This window comes from Saccostrea cucullata, unplaced genomic scaffold, assembly GCF_032062105.1.
Source record: "Saccostrea cucullata isolate Sc308-1 unplaced genomic scaffold, CSIRO_AGI_Scuc_v1 ctg9012, whole genome shotgun sequence".
NCBI lineage: Eukaryota > Metazoa > Mollusca > Bivalvia > Ostreida > Ostreidae > Saccostrea > Saccostrea cuccullata.
In genome coordinates, this window is record NW_026925700.1 from 5,857 (window position 1) to 20,778 (window position 14,922).

At 34.0% G+C, this 14,922-nt stretch overlaps 1 protein-coding gene across 1 annotated transcript; it reads left to right on the top strand.

Moving 5' to 3' along the window:
• Positions 1-7,326: 7,326 nt before the first annotated feature.
• On the top strand, positions 7,327-12,752 carry LOC134269615 (E3 ubiquitin-protein ligase Praja-2-like). Its single transcript, XM_062751819.1, has 7 exons — positions 7,327-7,963; positions 8,276-8,958; positions 9,384-9,619; positions 9,897-10,014; positions 11,539-11,659; positions 12,067-12,182; positions 12,431-12,752. Exons 1-7 carry the CDS (start codon positions 7,327-7,329, stop codon positions 12,482-12,484), a joined length of 1,965 nt encoding a protein of 654 aa, XP_062607803.1. The 3' UTR covers positions 12,485-12,752.
• The last annotated feature ends 2,170 nt before the right edge of the window (positions 12,753-14,922 follow it).

Genomic DNA, 14,922 nt, shown 5'->3' on the forward strand with positions numbered 1-14,922 from the left:
GCCGATTCCTAAAATTAGGGGCTGTTAGGAGCAAAAAGTCGATTTTTTAAGTCTTTAATGTTCAATGTCTTTTTACAGATTGTGGTAAATCATTATTTTAGAATGAAAATCGCAATCAAAATCTTATCTCCTCTCATCAAGAATTGGACGGAAGACCCACTCGTTGCTCGCAACGAGATCGTATCTAGTTCTTATTATTATTTTTCTTCCTGGGAAAATTTTGTACGCGAGTGATCTTGTAAACTACACATCCGACTAAGGTAAAACCTTTTTAGGGTCAGTAGGCATGTTATGTAGATTTGCGGAACAATCGTCATTTTGCGCGCACGTGCTTGCAAGAGCGTGCACGTGCAACACGTGAAATGACCGATTTAATTGATATACGCGTAACTTTTTACATTTTTGATGAAATGCTTTGAAACTCATAATATAAGGATATATTAGTAGCATAGACAATATGACATTGTCAAAATAGCAAGATCTCACGCGCATGCACGTGCGCTTCGCTCTGATTGGCTGAAACTAAAGTCTCAATATCTTTCTTATTTTTTGACAAAATCCTTTGAAATTTTGAAGATAGCCACGCATTAGGATATCTTACAACATGATATACAGCAATTATCATGAAAACACGTGCATGCACGTGCGCTGCAATCTGATTGGCTTAAACTTTAGATAGCTATAACTCCCTTGCTTTTCAACCAAACAGGATGGGATTTGGAACATAGATAGATGTAATGGACGTCTACAATAATGTATGTCACCATGCACATGCATACACGTGCCTGTACGTGCGCTGCAATCTGATTGGCTGAAACTTTAAACAGCTATAACTCCCTTGGTTTTCAACCAAACGGGGTGGGATATAGAAAATAGATAGATGTAATGGACTTTTACAAGAAGGTATAATCACCATCCTCATGTATGCACGTGTGTGCACGTGAAATAAGTCAAATCAGAAATACACTTGAATGAGCGTATTTTTTAATACTTTTGGATTAAATACTTTAATATTAAGTATATTAAAATATATAGATTGTGAAGACAAGATGATATGGTCATTACGCACATGCATTCACATGTGCATGCGTGCAATGATAACATTTGAATGAACTTGGTACACTTCTGGGTAATTAAAATTTGTTAAAGTCTCAAATGCATAGAGTTTGTCTTATTTAATGATTCTTACAGGGAATATGGCACCACAAAGGAGTTGGGAAGCGTTTGGGGAACATCTGTAACGGTCCCCGTTACAATTAGCACTAGTTTTGGTTTTGTTTGAGAATGTCAATGATATTGTGATAAATACTGTGTCATCAGGTTATTTTATTTATATCTTGTTGTCTAATGATATAAATAAAGTATGATATTGAAAAACATAATTTATGGTATATGTCGTGTTACTTTCAATAATATTGTGTAGTTAGCTCTAATGCTTATTGGTGACAAGATTTGACTTAACCCCCTTCCCTGTAGTCACTCATTTTAACGCATTTACCATTTCCTATTTCTAACGCAAAATCACGCATTTACCGTTTCCCCGCAATCACGCATTTTCACTCACTTGAAAAAGTTCATTTTATCTTTAATTTGAATCCAATTTTCTTCTATTTTATAATTACCGTTCACGGTAGCTCAGTCGGTAGAGCGCTCGCTCCGTGATCGGGAGGTCGTGAGTTCTTATCTCGGCCGCGACTGACCTAGTCGTTAAAATGGGTAGCAACTGTTCCTTCGCCATGCGCTCGGCACTTTGAACGTGAAAGTTGCATGGTCCTTCGGATGAGACCTTAAAAACCGAAACCCCGTGTCAGCGGCAGGCGTTGGCACGATAAAGATCCCTCACTGCTCAATTGAGTGCCGAGTAAAGGTCAAATTTTGAAGCCCTTCACCGACACACGGTGACGTCTCCATATGAGTGAAAAATTCTCGAGAGGGACGTTAAACAATATACAATCAATCAATCTATTTTATAATTGCTAAAATATCAAAAAAAATAGGAAAAGTTATTTCCTTATTCAATATTACATCATAATATTATTTACGCTAAATTTTAGCAAAAAATTGTACTGTGCATAAAGTGCTTGCGGGGAAATAGTTAATGCCATATCTCTATGACGTGAGCATGAAGTGTGTGTGTTGTTTAACAGATCCGTAAGTTGTAAAGACTTAATGAGCATAAAAACCATCAATTATATTTTTCCAGTGGTCATTCCAATGGGCATGGAGCGCACAGAAATAATAGGTAGATATTGATCCTGAATACACATGATCTCAGTGACTTTTATCCGTTCGTGTCGTGTTGTGAAAACTTTGACACTTTGAAAAACTTTGGGGAAAACTTTGACACTTTTAAAAACTTTATCGAAGACTTTGACTCTTTGAAAAGCTTTATCAAAAAATTTGGCACTTTGAAAAACTTCATTGAAAACTTTAACAATTTAAAAAAGTTTATTAAAAATTTTTGACTCTTTGATAACATTTGGCGAAAACTTTGACACTTTGAAAAACTTTATCGAAAACTTTGACACTTTGAAAAAGAACTTTATTCGGTAATAACCAATATTTGCCCCCCCCCCCCCCCCCCCCCCCAATCAAACTTTGATGGAGATATATTTAAGGTAGGTCGCGGGTTTACTGCATAAAAATTCTTACGAGAAAACATATCCTGAAAATTTGATATAATGTTCCTCAGAATTTACAGCGTATTATCTGCAATTTTTATAAAATTTGCCTACATAGTTTTAATGCTATATAACTATAAACGCGGTATTATTATTAGTACATTTTTTACGCTTTACTGTTGAAATATATGGAAAATGACGTTTTTAAGCCAATTTTGTGAAAATAGTTTCTTTTAAAAAGGTTGGATAACTTTTTAAAGACGTAGACGAATTAGTCAGGAATTTCAAAATGTCAAGATGAGGTAAAATCAAAACTATGATATAAAAAAATCAATATGTCTTCTCGCTAGATTTTTCGCTAAATAATTTCAAAGTTTCCTTTTATATTGCTGAAATGTTGCATTAATGGCGTTATTTATGTCTACAACGTCATTTGTTGAAAGAAGTAACGTTTACCTTACGAATATAAATATTTTGACATTTAGAATATGCAAGATCTAAAAAAGGTCATAGACGCGAAATTTAATTTTATTTATCATTTAACTTATCGCGAAAATATATTAGGATGACCAGCAACTTATTTTCACTAGTGAAATTCATATTCTGATCACAGAGTCAGAATGAACGATATAAACATTCCTCGTGCATGAGAATGAACATGCAGCGACAACACCGCGAGTGATAAAATATTAGTCCCTGTATTTTTGGGAAATTCATGGTGAAAAGGATTTCAGGCATAACACATAAATTTGATCGCTTTATTAAAAAAAAACGGTAAAGAAAACACTTCCAGATACTGGGGAAATTGGCCGGAGGGGGGGGGGATGTTACTTGCATTTTTCTTTCTACATTAGACGCAAGCTAGTATATGGGCCTAACTCTTAAATATTTGTTAGTTTCGAATTCTCTTAATCAAATTTCCATGCACAAAATGTAAAATACATATACTTGCATTGAGCTCTTACACTTTGACTTGGACTAGAGCTTTTGTTTTAAAACGTTTAATTATAGAAAAAAAGATATTTGTAAATTGTTTACAGTGTTATATAGGTCTTACAGTTCAGGCCCAGGGATCATGAAGCATCTTAAGCATAAGACATTTTTCTGTTGTACTAAAAATAAATGTTGTGGAAGTCAAACAAGCCAAAATCAAACTGTTTCCCAATATTGTCTAACAAAAGAGTTGTTATTTGCAAAATTAGAGATTTATTCAATTAAAAATAAATATTTTACAGAAGATTGGAATTTTGACTTAAGGCTAAGTTTGTTTCATGATCCCGGGGCCAGGTGTTTGTATAAATTTGGATTTTGAATGCATTTCACAATTTATTAGCTAGTAGAACAAGGCGACTACATGAGATTTAAATACATAATAACAAAACAATACTTAATAATAATGATGATAAGAAAATGAAAAAAAGAGGGAAATACATCATGTATTAAATTTAATGCGTTTTTAGTGTTGAGGATTGATTCCATCCTGAAAATTATACGCATATTTTCGCCCCGGCTTTGATTGGAAGTCATGATGCAATACGCATGTTCCCCCGAGTTGCAAATAACGTGCGTAAATACAACCCCTCAAGTTTTCCGGTTAAACAATTTTATTTATGAAAACTTTCTTTCTGCATACCATAACTTTCACGCTGACTTATTCTGATTGACTTTTAGCAGTTTAGTAATACATTATAAATTATTCCTTTCATTCGGTATTGTATTTTTCCTAGGGCATTACATATAATCACATCAGAGTTCAGACTGAAATTTAATTATAAAACATGTATGAGGTTTACGTACAATAGCATGCACTTTGTTTTAATCTACTTGATACGTAAAGACTTGAAGTCATTCGCAGAGAATTAAGCGGGAAACAACGCAACGTTGTCTTTGTGACGTAACTGACGTCATAATCAAATGTGCACAAAATAGGCGCTCGAATCGTCGAAATTGTGTACCAAAATTGATGACAAAAGCAAACCCGCGACCTACCTTAATTAAGTTCTTAAACAGGGGAGTATGTGCTGACTTCAAAGCACTGAATATTTTCATAAGTAACGACGCCATATGTACGTAATGACGTCACAAACATGAGGGATGCATTATATATAACAAGGGGGAAATCTGGTAAAGAAAAGAATGGTCAAAGCTTCTCAGGTGAGCGATGAAAGATTATATGTCCTCGATTTTTTGTGGAAATGCGAACTTCAGAGTCAAATCTAATGTCAATCTCACTCTCCCCACCCACACTCCCTCTTTCCCCAGTCTCTCACTCCATCTCCCACTTGCTCTCTCCCCTCTCTTACAATGTAAATAGTTCTTATCCACTACAAAGAGAAAATTCTTATCGTTATATTAAAAGAAATTATAAATTGTTTATTCTTGATCTTTTTACTTTAAAATGTATTTAGCATAATTCTTAATTTATACAAAAAATAAATGTAATTTAAGATTACAAGGGCGATAACTTCATAACAAGAAAATAATTTCTCCGACTACTCGATTATATCACTGCGTCGATCAATTTATAATAGTTTTTATATTTAATTGAATACTATTTGTTTGACCCTTAAGAAAAGTAAATGTGCCGCTTGTGCTCTAAATTATCCATATACAGGTACGAGGTCTATAAAAATATTTACTTCACCAAGTATGTTAATATACATGTAGGTTTAACATTCACTATCCCTTTCCAGTGTATGCATTGAGTTTACTGAAATTAATTCTATTCCTGTTCAAGCATCGTTGTTGCATTTTAAATGTTATTCATAAAATTATTTATATGATATGACTCCTTCATTGTTTTACCTGGTATGTCTCATTTCATAAAAACCTACATGTAACCTTTATTTGTTGCATAGTTCTACTCTACTAGCCATAGATTTCCACGTTTTTGAATGGACAGTGTTAAATGATTGACCGTTAGGCCATTCTCGTAATCTGAGCAACTGTTCACCCCATAACAGGCCCTGATCATGCTTCGGGGGAAAGTTTCGAACATTTGATTAAGCAATACGGTCATCTAATCAAAAAGCTTTCCAAAATGTGGATATGGATAATTGTTACAAGCATAGGCGTCGGAACAAGGGGGAGGGTTATAGCAAAAATAGGCATTATATAGGCATTGAAAAGTGGAATTTAACTTTTTTGTTGCCTTAGCCCCCCCCCCCCCTCCTCCACACACACACACACACACCCTCACACACACACACACACGTTCGATTAGCCCCCTCCGCCCTTTGAATTTGCTTCCGATGCCCATGACAAGGTTACCGGTGTCGCACAAAGCAGACTCCTAAACCTATGTAACATAATAAAGAGTTTGTAGAAATCGAAAAAAAACATTGGATACCAAAACAGTGCATTGTTTCAATGGACTTTTAAATCTTACAATAGGCAATTACTTCACCATTGAGTAGTGAGGGATATTTTAATGCCCCCATAATCATATTCGGGGGTATATAGTTTTGCCTCTAGCTTTCTGACCGTCCTTCTACTTATCAGGCACCTAGCAACAGGGTGGGGGGGGGGGGCAGGGGGACCTGCCCCCATTTTTTCCCAACATTACTTTAACTATTATAGAAATGTTCATTGAAAGGCTGGTTGCCCCCCCCCCCACTTTACACTACAGGAAATTGATATGAGGGAAATGTAGTGCTGAATACCATAAAATTGCTGCTGAAAGAACTTAAATTGGCATTGGAAAAGTAGGCCTCTAACACCCCCCCCCCCTCCCGAAATAGGATTTTTGAGTTTGGGCAATTCTCCTTTCCTTTTTTTTTTTTTTTTTTTTTTTGGCTTGTCAACTTTTTCAAGCAAGTAAAAAAATCTCTGGCTGCCCCCCCCCCCCTCCCCACTTTCAAAACGATGTTACATTGATTATGAAAGCTAAAAGCTAATAAATCATCCAAAACATATCAAAAAATACAAATGTATTGTCTTTCATCGGAGAAAATTGTTATTTATAAATTGCCAAACTTTGAAGCAAGCACTTATGTGGCAATGCATTTTCTATTTTTATTTTATTTTTTGTAATATTGGGTCCTTGGAGACGTTCGCGTATAAATGTGTAAATTGGACAGCAAAATACTTTAGGATTAATCATATTTAATTAAACCATATTGTAACTAACTAAAATTCAATGGCATTAAAAACCACCCTTTTAATTCCTATGGTCTGCTAAACGGGCAACTTATTATTTCGTTATAATGAGATAATTAACTCGTTATCTCTATAATTCATTAAAATTACAACTAACAGTAACGGAAGTAACTGCAGATCTGTAGCTTCATGGTTTTATATATATATATATATATATATATATCTTCAAAGACAAATATATATAAAGCCATAACTCTACAGATCTGTACAGAGCTCTATATAACAGGAGAGAGTTACAATGTAGATATAAGTCGGGTTCGACATTCTGTAGGATCGTCAACAAGAAGACGAAGAAGAACTGTGGTCAGTGTGGAACATAAAACCGTAAGTAGGGGGGCCTAACAAGTATTTTGAATGTTAAAACATTAATGTTTTGGTAAAGGGAGGGTTTTTGTCGAAAGAATGCTATATCACTGAAAGATTGGTATGCTTTCGTATTTTTTGATAGGGCCAGGCCTACTTTTTTGCTAAATGTGACTCAGGATTTGTATTTTATTTTAATGATTTGTTTCATGAATGGATAAATTTATCCTTACTGTTGACAGATATGGATGAAAATAAAGAAGAAAACCATTCAAAACACGAACAAAGTCCTCACAGAATTTTTGAAAATGCTCAAAAAGTGAAGAAAAAAGATGCTAAAAAACTCGTATCTGATTCTGATTCATGTGAATGTCAGTTTGATGGAAAACACATAAAAGCAGAACTTAAGCGAAAACCAAGGAGTGGATCTAACCAATCAAAATGTAGCTTTAATTCCAATGTAAAGTCTGGCAGAACTCTTACAGTTCCATGTTCATCATCAGAAGCATGCGAATATGACAAAGAAAACGGGGAAGATGAAGATGAAGGGGAGACAACCCAAACAGAGTATCCAGAGTTATCTTCCTTACTTCATGACTTGTGTAGTGCTAAATATAGTAACAATTTAAATGAAAACAAAATAAAATCTTCAGCCATACAGCCAAAGAACCGCAGAGATTCAAAAACACAGAGACCTAATCTTAGGTCAGCAGAATCTAACGAACCGCAGAGTTCAGAGGCGGGTACCATTCAGGAACAGGGTACCAGCCAGACATGTGATTTTATTTCAGGGCTGCATTATGCCATTCCATTTCTGTCTGATAAACTGAAATCTAGCTTGTTTAGCAGACTGAGATGTCAATCAGAGCCAAAAGAAATAGGTATGACATCATATACCAGTAATATGCCTAGTCATTGTGAAGACAGAGGAATTTTTTTTAGTTTTAAATCTAATGTTTTGAGATAAGATTTTTTTTTTTTCATATTCAAATTCTTTTATCAGACATGGGGTAAGATTAAATTCCTTGTTCACCATACTGAGATACACACTGAGTCACTGTGATGTAAAAATGTAAAATGATGTACATGTACTACACAACTTTACCTTCGAACACATGTTGAAAAAGAAACATTTTCGTATGTTTTAAAACCTCTACATCTTATATAAACATTTTCTGTAATTATACTGATAGGTGCCACAAAGAGTAGCAAGGATCAGGAAACTGACCACTGTGACTATGACAGCAGTGATAGTGGAAGTTTTGTTTTGGAGGAAAATCCTGGTCTTGACAACAAACATCTACCTTTATGTTGCCAAGACTACCACGAGGATGGTGCATGTTGCCATGAGGACAGTGGTGCATGTTGCCATGACAATGAATCACAAACAGTTTGTTCTGGAGGATTGACTGAAGTAAACAATGAGTCACAATCATGGAGCAGAATATCCCCTGCCAGATTTAAGGAAAATACGGGTTATAGTCATTTTCATCATGGCTGCTGCAATTACCATAGCAACCATTGTGAAAAAAGAAAACAAGACCAAGAATTTGGAGACAATCACCATGATCATGATACAGGCATGATTCAATCAGATTATCATGATAGTGGTTCACAATGTTGTAGTTGTGAACAAAATGGAGAAATGTACGATAATTGTCATATTGACAATTCTAATGATCAGGCTAGAGCAGGCGTTTCTGAGGACCACCACTCTGAGGACATTGAGGACAGTTACAGCGGGGTTCTGTCTGAGGACAGTATATTTGGGACCATCACGTCTGAGGAGGAGCAGGTTGAGGAGTCTGTCAGTAGGATCGCCGAGGACGTGGAAAAGATTGACCTACTCGGTCACTTCCTGGAGGAACGAGATGAGGTTTGTCATGTTTGTGTGAAGGAATTCATGCTTAGGATATCATTGTTAGAGAGAAATTTAATCAATGTGATTGGAAAACTTTTCATAAATTTGGCAAAAATTATAAAAGTTTTATACACTACATGATTTGTATGTACCAATTAAGGTATCATTGTCTTTACCATGTTTACATACCATGTACATATTCATAAGGAATTTGCAAGGCAATATTTATTTAATTAGCATTCAAAATATCATCACCTAATTTGTAGATATTTTAAAGTTGGAATAAAATCTAATATGAATACAAGAAAGAAAATACATATTGTTTTGAAAATTTGTGTATGAATCAATTTTTTTTTTTACAAGTGTTTGGTAAGGAGCGTTTCTTGATCATATCAATCATACTTTAGATTGTCAATAATTTCGTTTATTTTGTTATACAGACGTCCAGTGAAGGTTCTGAGATGGTTCCTGACCTATTTTCTAGCCTCAGTTCTGACAGTTGTCAAGCAGACGACGAGTTTGAGTGTGACTGCGGGCACTGTGTGGGATCAGGCCCTGGTCACCATGACAACGACCTTGACCTTGACTGGCAGGTGGCAGGGAGACTGGAGAGTTCTACTAGGGGAGTTAATTCTCATACACAAAATAGGGATCCTGAAGAACTTTCCAGTGAAAGGTATGTCAGTGATGGATGGCATATTCAGCCATATTGCTTGCCATTATTAATGAACAGATTGTGTTTGGAAAAAATAACTTTTATGTACATGAGAGTGGTTTGTTATACTTGAGTTGCTTGTACAGCTATTGTATCTTAAAATGAAAATGATATTTATGTGTTTTTAGGTACTTAAAAGCTAATGACATTTCATAATCAATTATTCACATGTATTCATCCTCAACATTACTTTCAAGGTGTTGGATTAATTCACTGTGATTGTTTTGTAAAATTTCAGAACACCCCTGGGAGCCTCAGTGACCTCTGACCCTGAGGATGATGATATAGAGGAGGGAGTCTATAGGTTCAGTCTTCTGCCTCCATTAAACTCAGAACAGCTAGAGGCCATGTTTGAGGTAGCAGAGAAGTCTAATGTCTCTTCTAATAACTTTTAATTATTCAGAAACAACTAATGATGATAATTTAAAAATCCTTTGACCCTAATTTTCTACTTTTAAATTCCTGACTTGTGCTCATCCATAGTTCTAAAGGGAGAAGTGCAGCATATAGACAAAATCATATTTTTTTAAGAATCACTATGCATATCTGATTCATGTTTTCTTAGTTTTTTGGGGGTACAAATCTAGTTACTTCCCTTATTTTAAATATAAAGATCAATTTCATGAAAGGATACACCAAAGGTTTCCAAAGGGCAAAATCTAATTTGCTTGTAATTCTTTCATTAACAAAGATAACACATTAAAAGTATATGTCATTTGAAAGCTTGTTAAATTTACTATTTAATGATCCTAATTTAAATTTTCAATTTTATCTTATTAAAGAGTTTATTTAATGTTAATATTAGTGCATTTATATTTTATAAATCAATTTTTTTGTATTCCACCTCTCAAAGTCAAAATTTTGTCTCAATGTAGATTAAAGATTGAACTTTAAAACTATCTCAGATTTTTGATAAATCTTCCTATTCAAAAGTTATATCCATTTGTCTTTCAATGTTACCAATTTATCATTTCCACCAATAATCCGAGAACTGAGCAAGATATCAAAACTTTGAGATACAGTTTTGTGAATACACATTTGAGACACATTCTGGCCAGTTTTCAGAGAAATTGGTCAATAAATAAGGGAGCTGAATCTTTTGAAATAATACCACCAACTGCCTGATCTTACTTTACAGTAGAGGGCAAAAACCCATTACACAACAAAGTCTGCCAAAGCTGGAAATATATGACACCTTGGAGATTCAGCTTTGGATACCTGTCACTTATCCAAACTTCCTATGCATATTCACAAGAATGGGAGGTTCTGTTCTTTTATTTAGATGCTTTTAATGAAGTAAAATAGGTTCAATTCTGAATCAGAAAGATTTCCCTGCAAAATGGCAAGAGCTAAGCTCCACCTCCTATTTCATGGTCATTAGTGACCTGTTAGATCTCCTTCCCTAAATCTAGAGCCCCTGTAGTTTAATTACTGATAACCTCTGTGTGGCTAGTGAAGAATTCCCCAAGTGGTCACAGTGATTTATTGCTCCTTTCAGCAACAGACAGTTACAGACCAAATCAGAAACTTCAATAACGGCACATTCAAATGTGTTAGTGTTTAATAATCAGCAAGAATTTTTCATACATTATAAAGCAGTGATTAGCATTGTTTTCTTAGCCAAAAATCTCAAAATTGACAAAAATTTTGAAAAAAGCCTTTGGTGTATCCTTAAGCTTTTCTTACAATATATCAAGACATATACATGTATAAATTTCTGCAAAATTTGCAGTCAAGATATGGTTTACATAAAACTTTAGAGTGATATTTTTAGTCAATACATGTACATGTATCTCCTATTTACATGTATGTTCATAAGTGGAGTGGGGTTTTTATGTACTGTGTCACTTTCTGACATTATTGAATTCTTTTTATTACAGAGAATGATAGCCCAGCTACAAGATATTAACCTTGGAGGTGGAACAGAACAAGCCCCGCCCCCTGCATCTACATCGACCATTGAAAGCCTTCCTTACAACACAGTCAATGCCCACCAAATTGGTATGGCCAATAAATACACAACAATATACGTAGTTAGATTAATTTTTAGTCGTATGTTATAGTAAGATATGTTGAATTGAATCAATTAGTAAAAAAATGCTCAAGAATGTGTATATTAATTATCTTTTATGTAAAATGTATTACAATTCCATATTCTGTCCAAAAGATTTGACAATCCTTCTCTTCAGGAATATATTGATAATATACAGCTGTATTTTACTGTAGACATACTTACATGTATTTCCACAGGGTCATAATTCCGTGGAATCTCAATTGGAAAATTATATGGATTTCTTAGACTGTCACTTTATTGTTTACATTTATATTTAATACGCTTTGAAAAAGTGCTTCTACAGTACAGTGTAAGCATTATACATGTTTTATGATGGATTTATTTATTTTTACAGATGACCTTGCCCCTTGCTCCATTTGTTTGTCCTCCTTTGTTGTCATGGATACCACTTCCCATCTGTCCTGCAATCACTTGTTTCATCTTCACTGCATTAAAGCCTGGCTTACAAAGGTAGAGGGCATTATCTTAAAATGCAGAAAGCGTTTTGTATAATTTTGACATGGATTCAAGTTAGTTTGTTTGAGCTATCATTGAAATTCAAAAAAAAAAGAATTTTCTCAAGATCAAATTTGAATTTAACTGATGTTTGCCACAGACCTAAAATGATGGTTGTATTTGGGGAACAGACCAAATTCAATGAACAGGTAAATGACTGTATTAATTCAAATCAATAATTAATTACACAACTTCTATTGTAGTCTGCAACATGTCCTGTCTGTCGCTATCGTGTGGAGTCACCAACAGCTCCATAGAAACAGAGCATGCTCAGTCAACAGGAAATGATGTCATAAGTTCCTTACCTTAATTGTGATGTATAGAGGTCAGCAAAAACTAAGAAAATGTGACACAACGAGGGACAGCATAATAATATTATTTTAATATTATTTAAATATCTACAGCAAAATACATTGTATGTTTGGTTTATGTTCAACATTTTTTTTAATTATGAATTAATTTATTAAGGCTAATCTTGAAGTAATATAACATTTACTGCTTTTGCAATATTCATACCAAGATTTCTAAAGCTTATTTTTATGATTCATGTCATATTTCAGGGCTCTCGATTCTCTAAAATTGGGGCCGTTCAACGGCCCCGTTCCCAATGCAAAAAAGGTACCTTTTTTCCCAAAAGAAAGGTGTAAATTTCCCAATTTCCATCCAGAGTAAAATATTAATTAAAAAATAAAAGTCCATCAAACCTAATCGCAAAAAAAAATCCCCAACAAAACACATTTGCAAATGAAAGTGAAACTGTACTACTATTTTATTAGTTCGCACCAAATGCATTCTTAAACTGGTTCGGGGAACCAGATTATTGTTTTTACAAAAATGTATACAACTACATGTATGAGTGCAGAGTATATCGTTATGTAGTTTCGACAAAAACCAGCATTTTGGTTTCAAAAATAGACATTTCATTTAAACATTAGTAAGCTGCACCTAGAAACATACCCGCGCTTCGGCATGTTCAGTCTCGCGCTGTATTGGTAAGCAAAGTTGCCCATGTGATCGAGGAAATTCGGGACTATGTGACTAGCGACTGTCACGCAGTAAGACATATAACCGCAATATCAACACTCAAAGATAGTAATGACAAAGGTAATGTACTTTCTTAAATTAGCCTACGTACCCATGTTTGTTCTGTTTAACTGTTTATTCAAACCAGAGTTAGCATTGATGATAAAATGCTAGAAAAGCAAAATTTGAGGATTTTTTTTAATGAATTTGTGTTATCCAACTTTTCCCAAAATGACGATAATTTTCCCAATTTGAACGGCCCCGGCCCCAGTCCCAAAAAGTGGTGTGAGAGCCCTGTATTTGCATTTTGTTTCTTTTCTTTTTTAAGTAGCAAGTCTTGATACTTTAAGAAGTATACTAGGCTAAGCATTTCTGAGACTCAGAGAGTATTAATTTAATTGTTATTTGTTATTTAGAGAATCATCTTTATGGAATGATATTTCTCTATTTATTTCAATTGATGTGATGTGTATGTGTTTTCTTTTTGGCTGGGAACAGGTTAAGGTGCAATATTTATCTACAAAGAATCTACTAGCTTTATGTACTTAATGCACGTACATACAACTGGGTAATCATTAATGACTTTTTTCTTTCATTTATATATATTACATTGTAGAGGCCAAAATATAATGGAGTATGCATGAACATGTAGCTTTCATTATACAGGTAGAAACATCTTCATTCTTTAGAATGCATGTATTTATGCACTGTAGTTTACACTGTAAGGGTACATTGTCAATTGTAAATCATATTAATTTTTACCGCCTTTGATGCAATCATTTAAGAAATAAACAACGTTATTCAGTGAACATGGCATTATGAATAGCAATAGCTCTGCTGGCATATTTTCTATGATGCGCGCTTTTATTACTTATATTTGCATTCTTTGATTTATTCAAAAATATCGGAGGAAATCCTGACTTACATAAGGACGCGGCTTCTAGTCTTTAGTAATGAAAAACATACAGCTTTAAAATCAGTACACCTGATCAATGATACTTTTATCTAATAAATCACAAACAATTATAAAGTATTTCCCTCTCAAACACAGTTATCTGGATACAAGTAGCGCCGTCAACACATTCTCTTAATTTTTGTTTTTATGCAGTTGTGACGTCATCAATCAACATTATTGAAACCCTAGAACTAACAAAAATCAACAATTTTTAAACACTATGATGATCATGCTTTTATAATGATTATTACTCCAGAATGCTTTTCTATTTTTTTTTAGTTCTTCTATTTATTTTTAATAGCTGAAATTATTCTTGAAGTCGATATACTAGTTTTACTAGTTTTCTGAATGTTATTACCCAAGTGTGAAGAGTTATCGTTTTTCGAACAAACATGCATGACACAAAAAATAAAAATAGGGCAGTTTTCTACAATTTTTAAAAAGTTTTATTATACAATTAAATACATTGACCAAAATTAAATTTTTAAAGATATAAATCAGCAATTTTAATTATTCTGAATTTCTTTTTTCTCAAAGAATATTATTAAAAACTTATTTTTATTCCTTTTACGAAATGTTTCATAAAAAAATACTTCTAGACACACTATATAAATGTAGTAGAGATTGTTCTTCAGGAATTAGATAGAGCAACTGCACTCATAGCAGAAGCAGTAAGTTGCATCTATAGTCCTATGAACGCAGTTGATGACTACATGT

Coding starts and splice junctions, on each gene's coding strand:
- LOC134269615 (XM_062751819.1), top strand. CDS start 7,327: ATGGATGAAAATAAAGAAGAAAACCATTCAAAACACGAACAAAGTCCT. Junction 10,015..11,538: donor AGCTAGAGGCCATGTTTGAG/GTAGCAGAGAAG, acceptor TTTTTATTACAG/AGAATGATAGCCCAGCTACA. Junction 12,183..12,430: donor TTAAAGCCTGGCTTACAAAG/GTAGAGGGCATT, acceptor CTTCTATTGTAG/TCTGCAACATGTCCTGTCTG.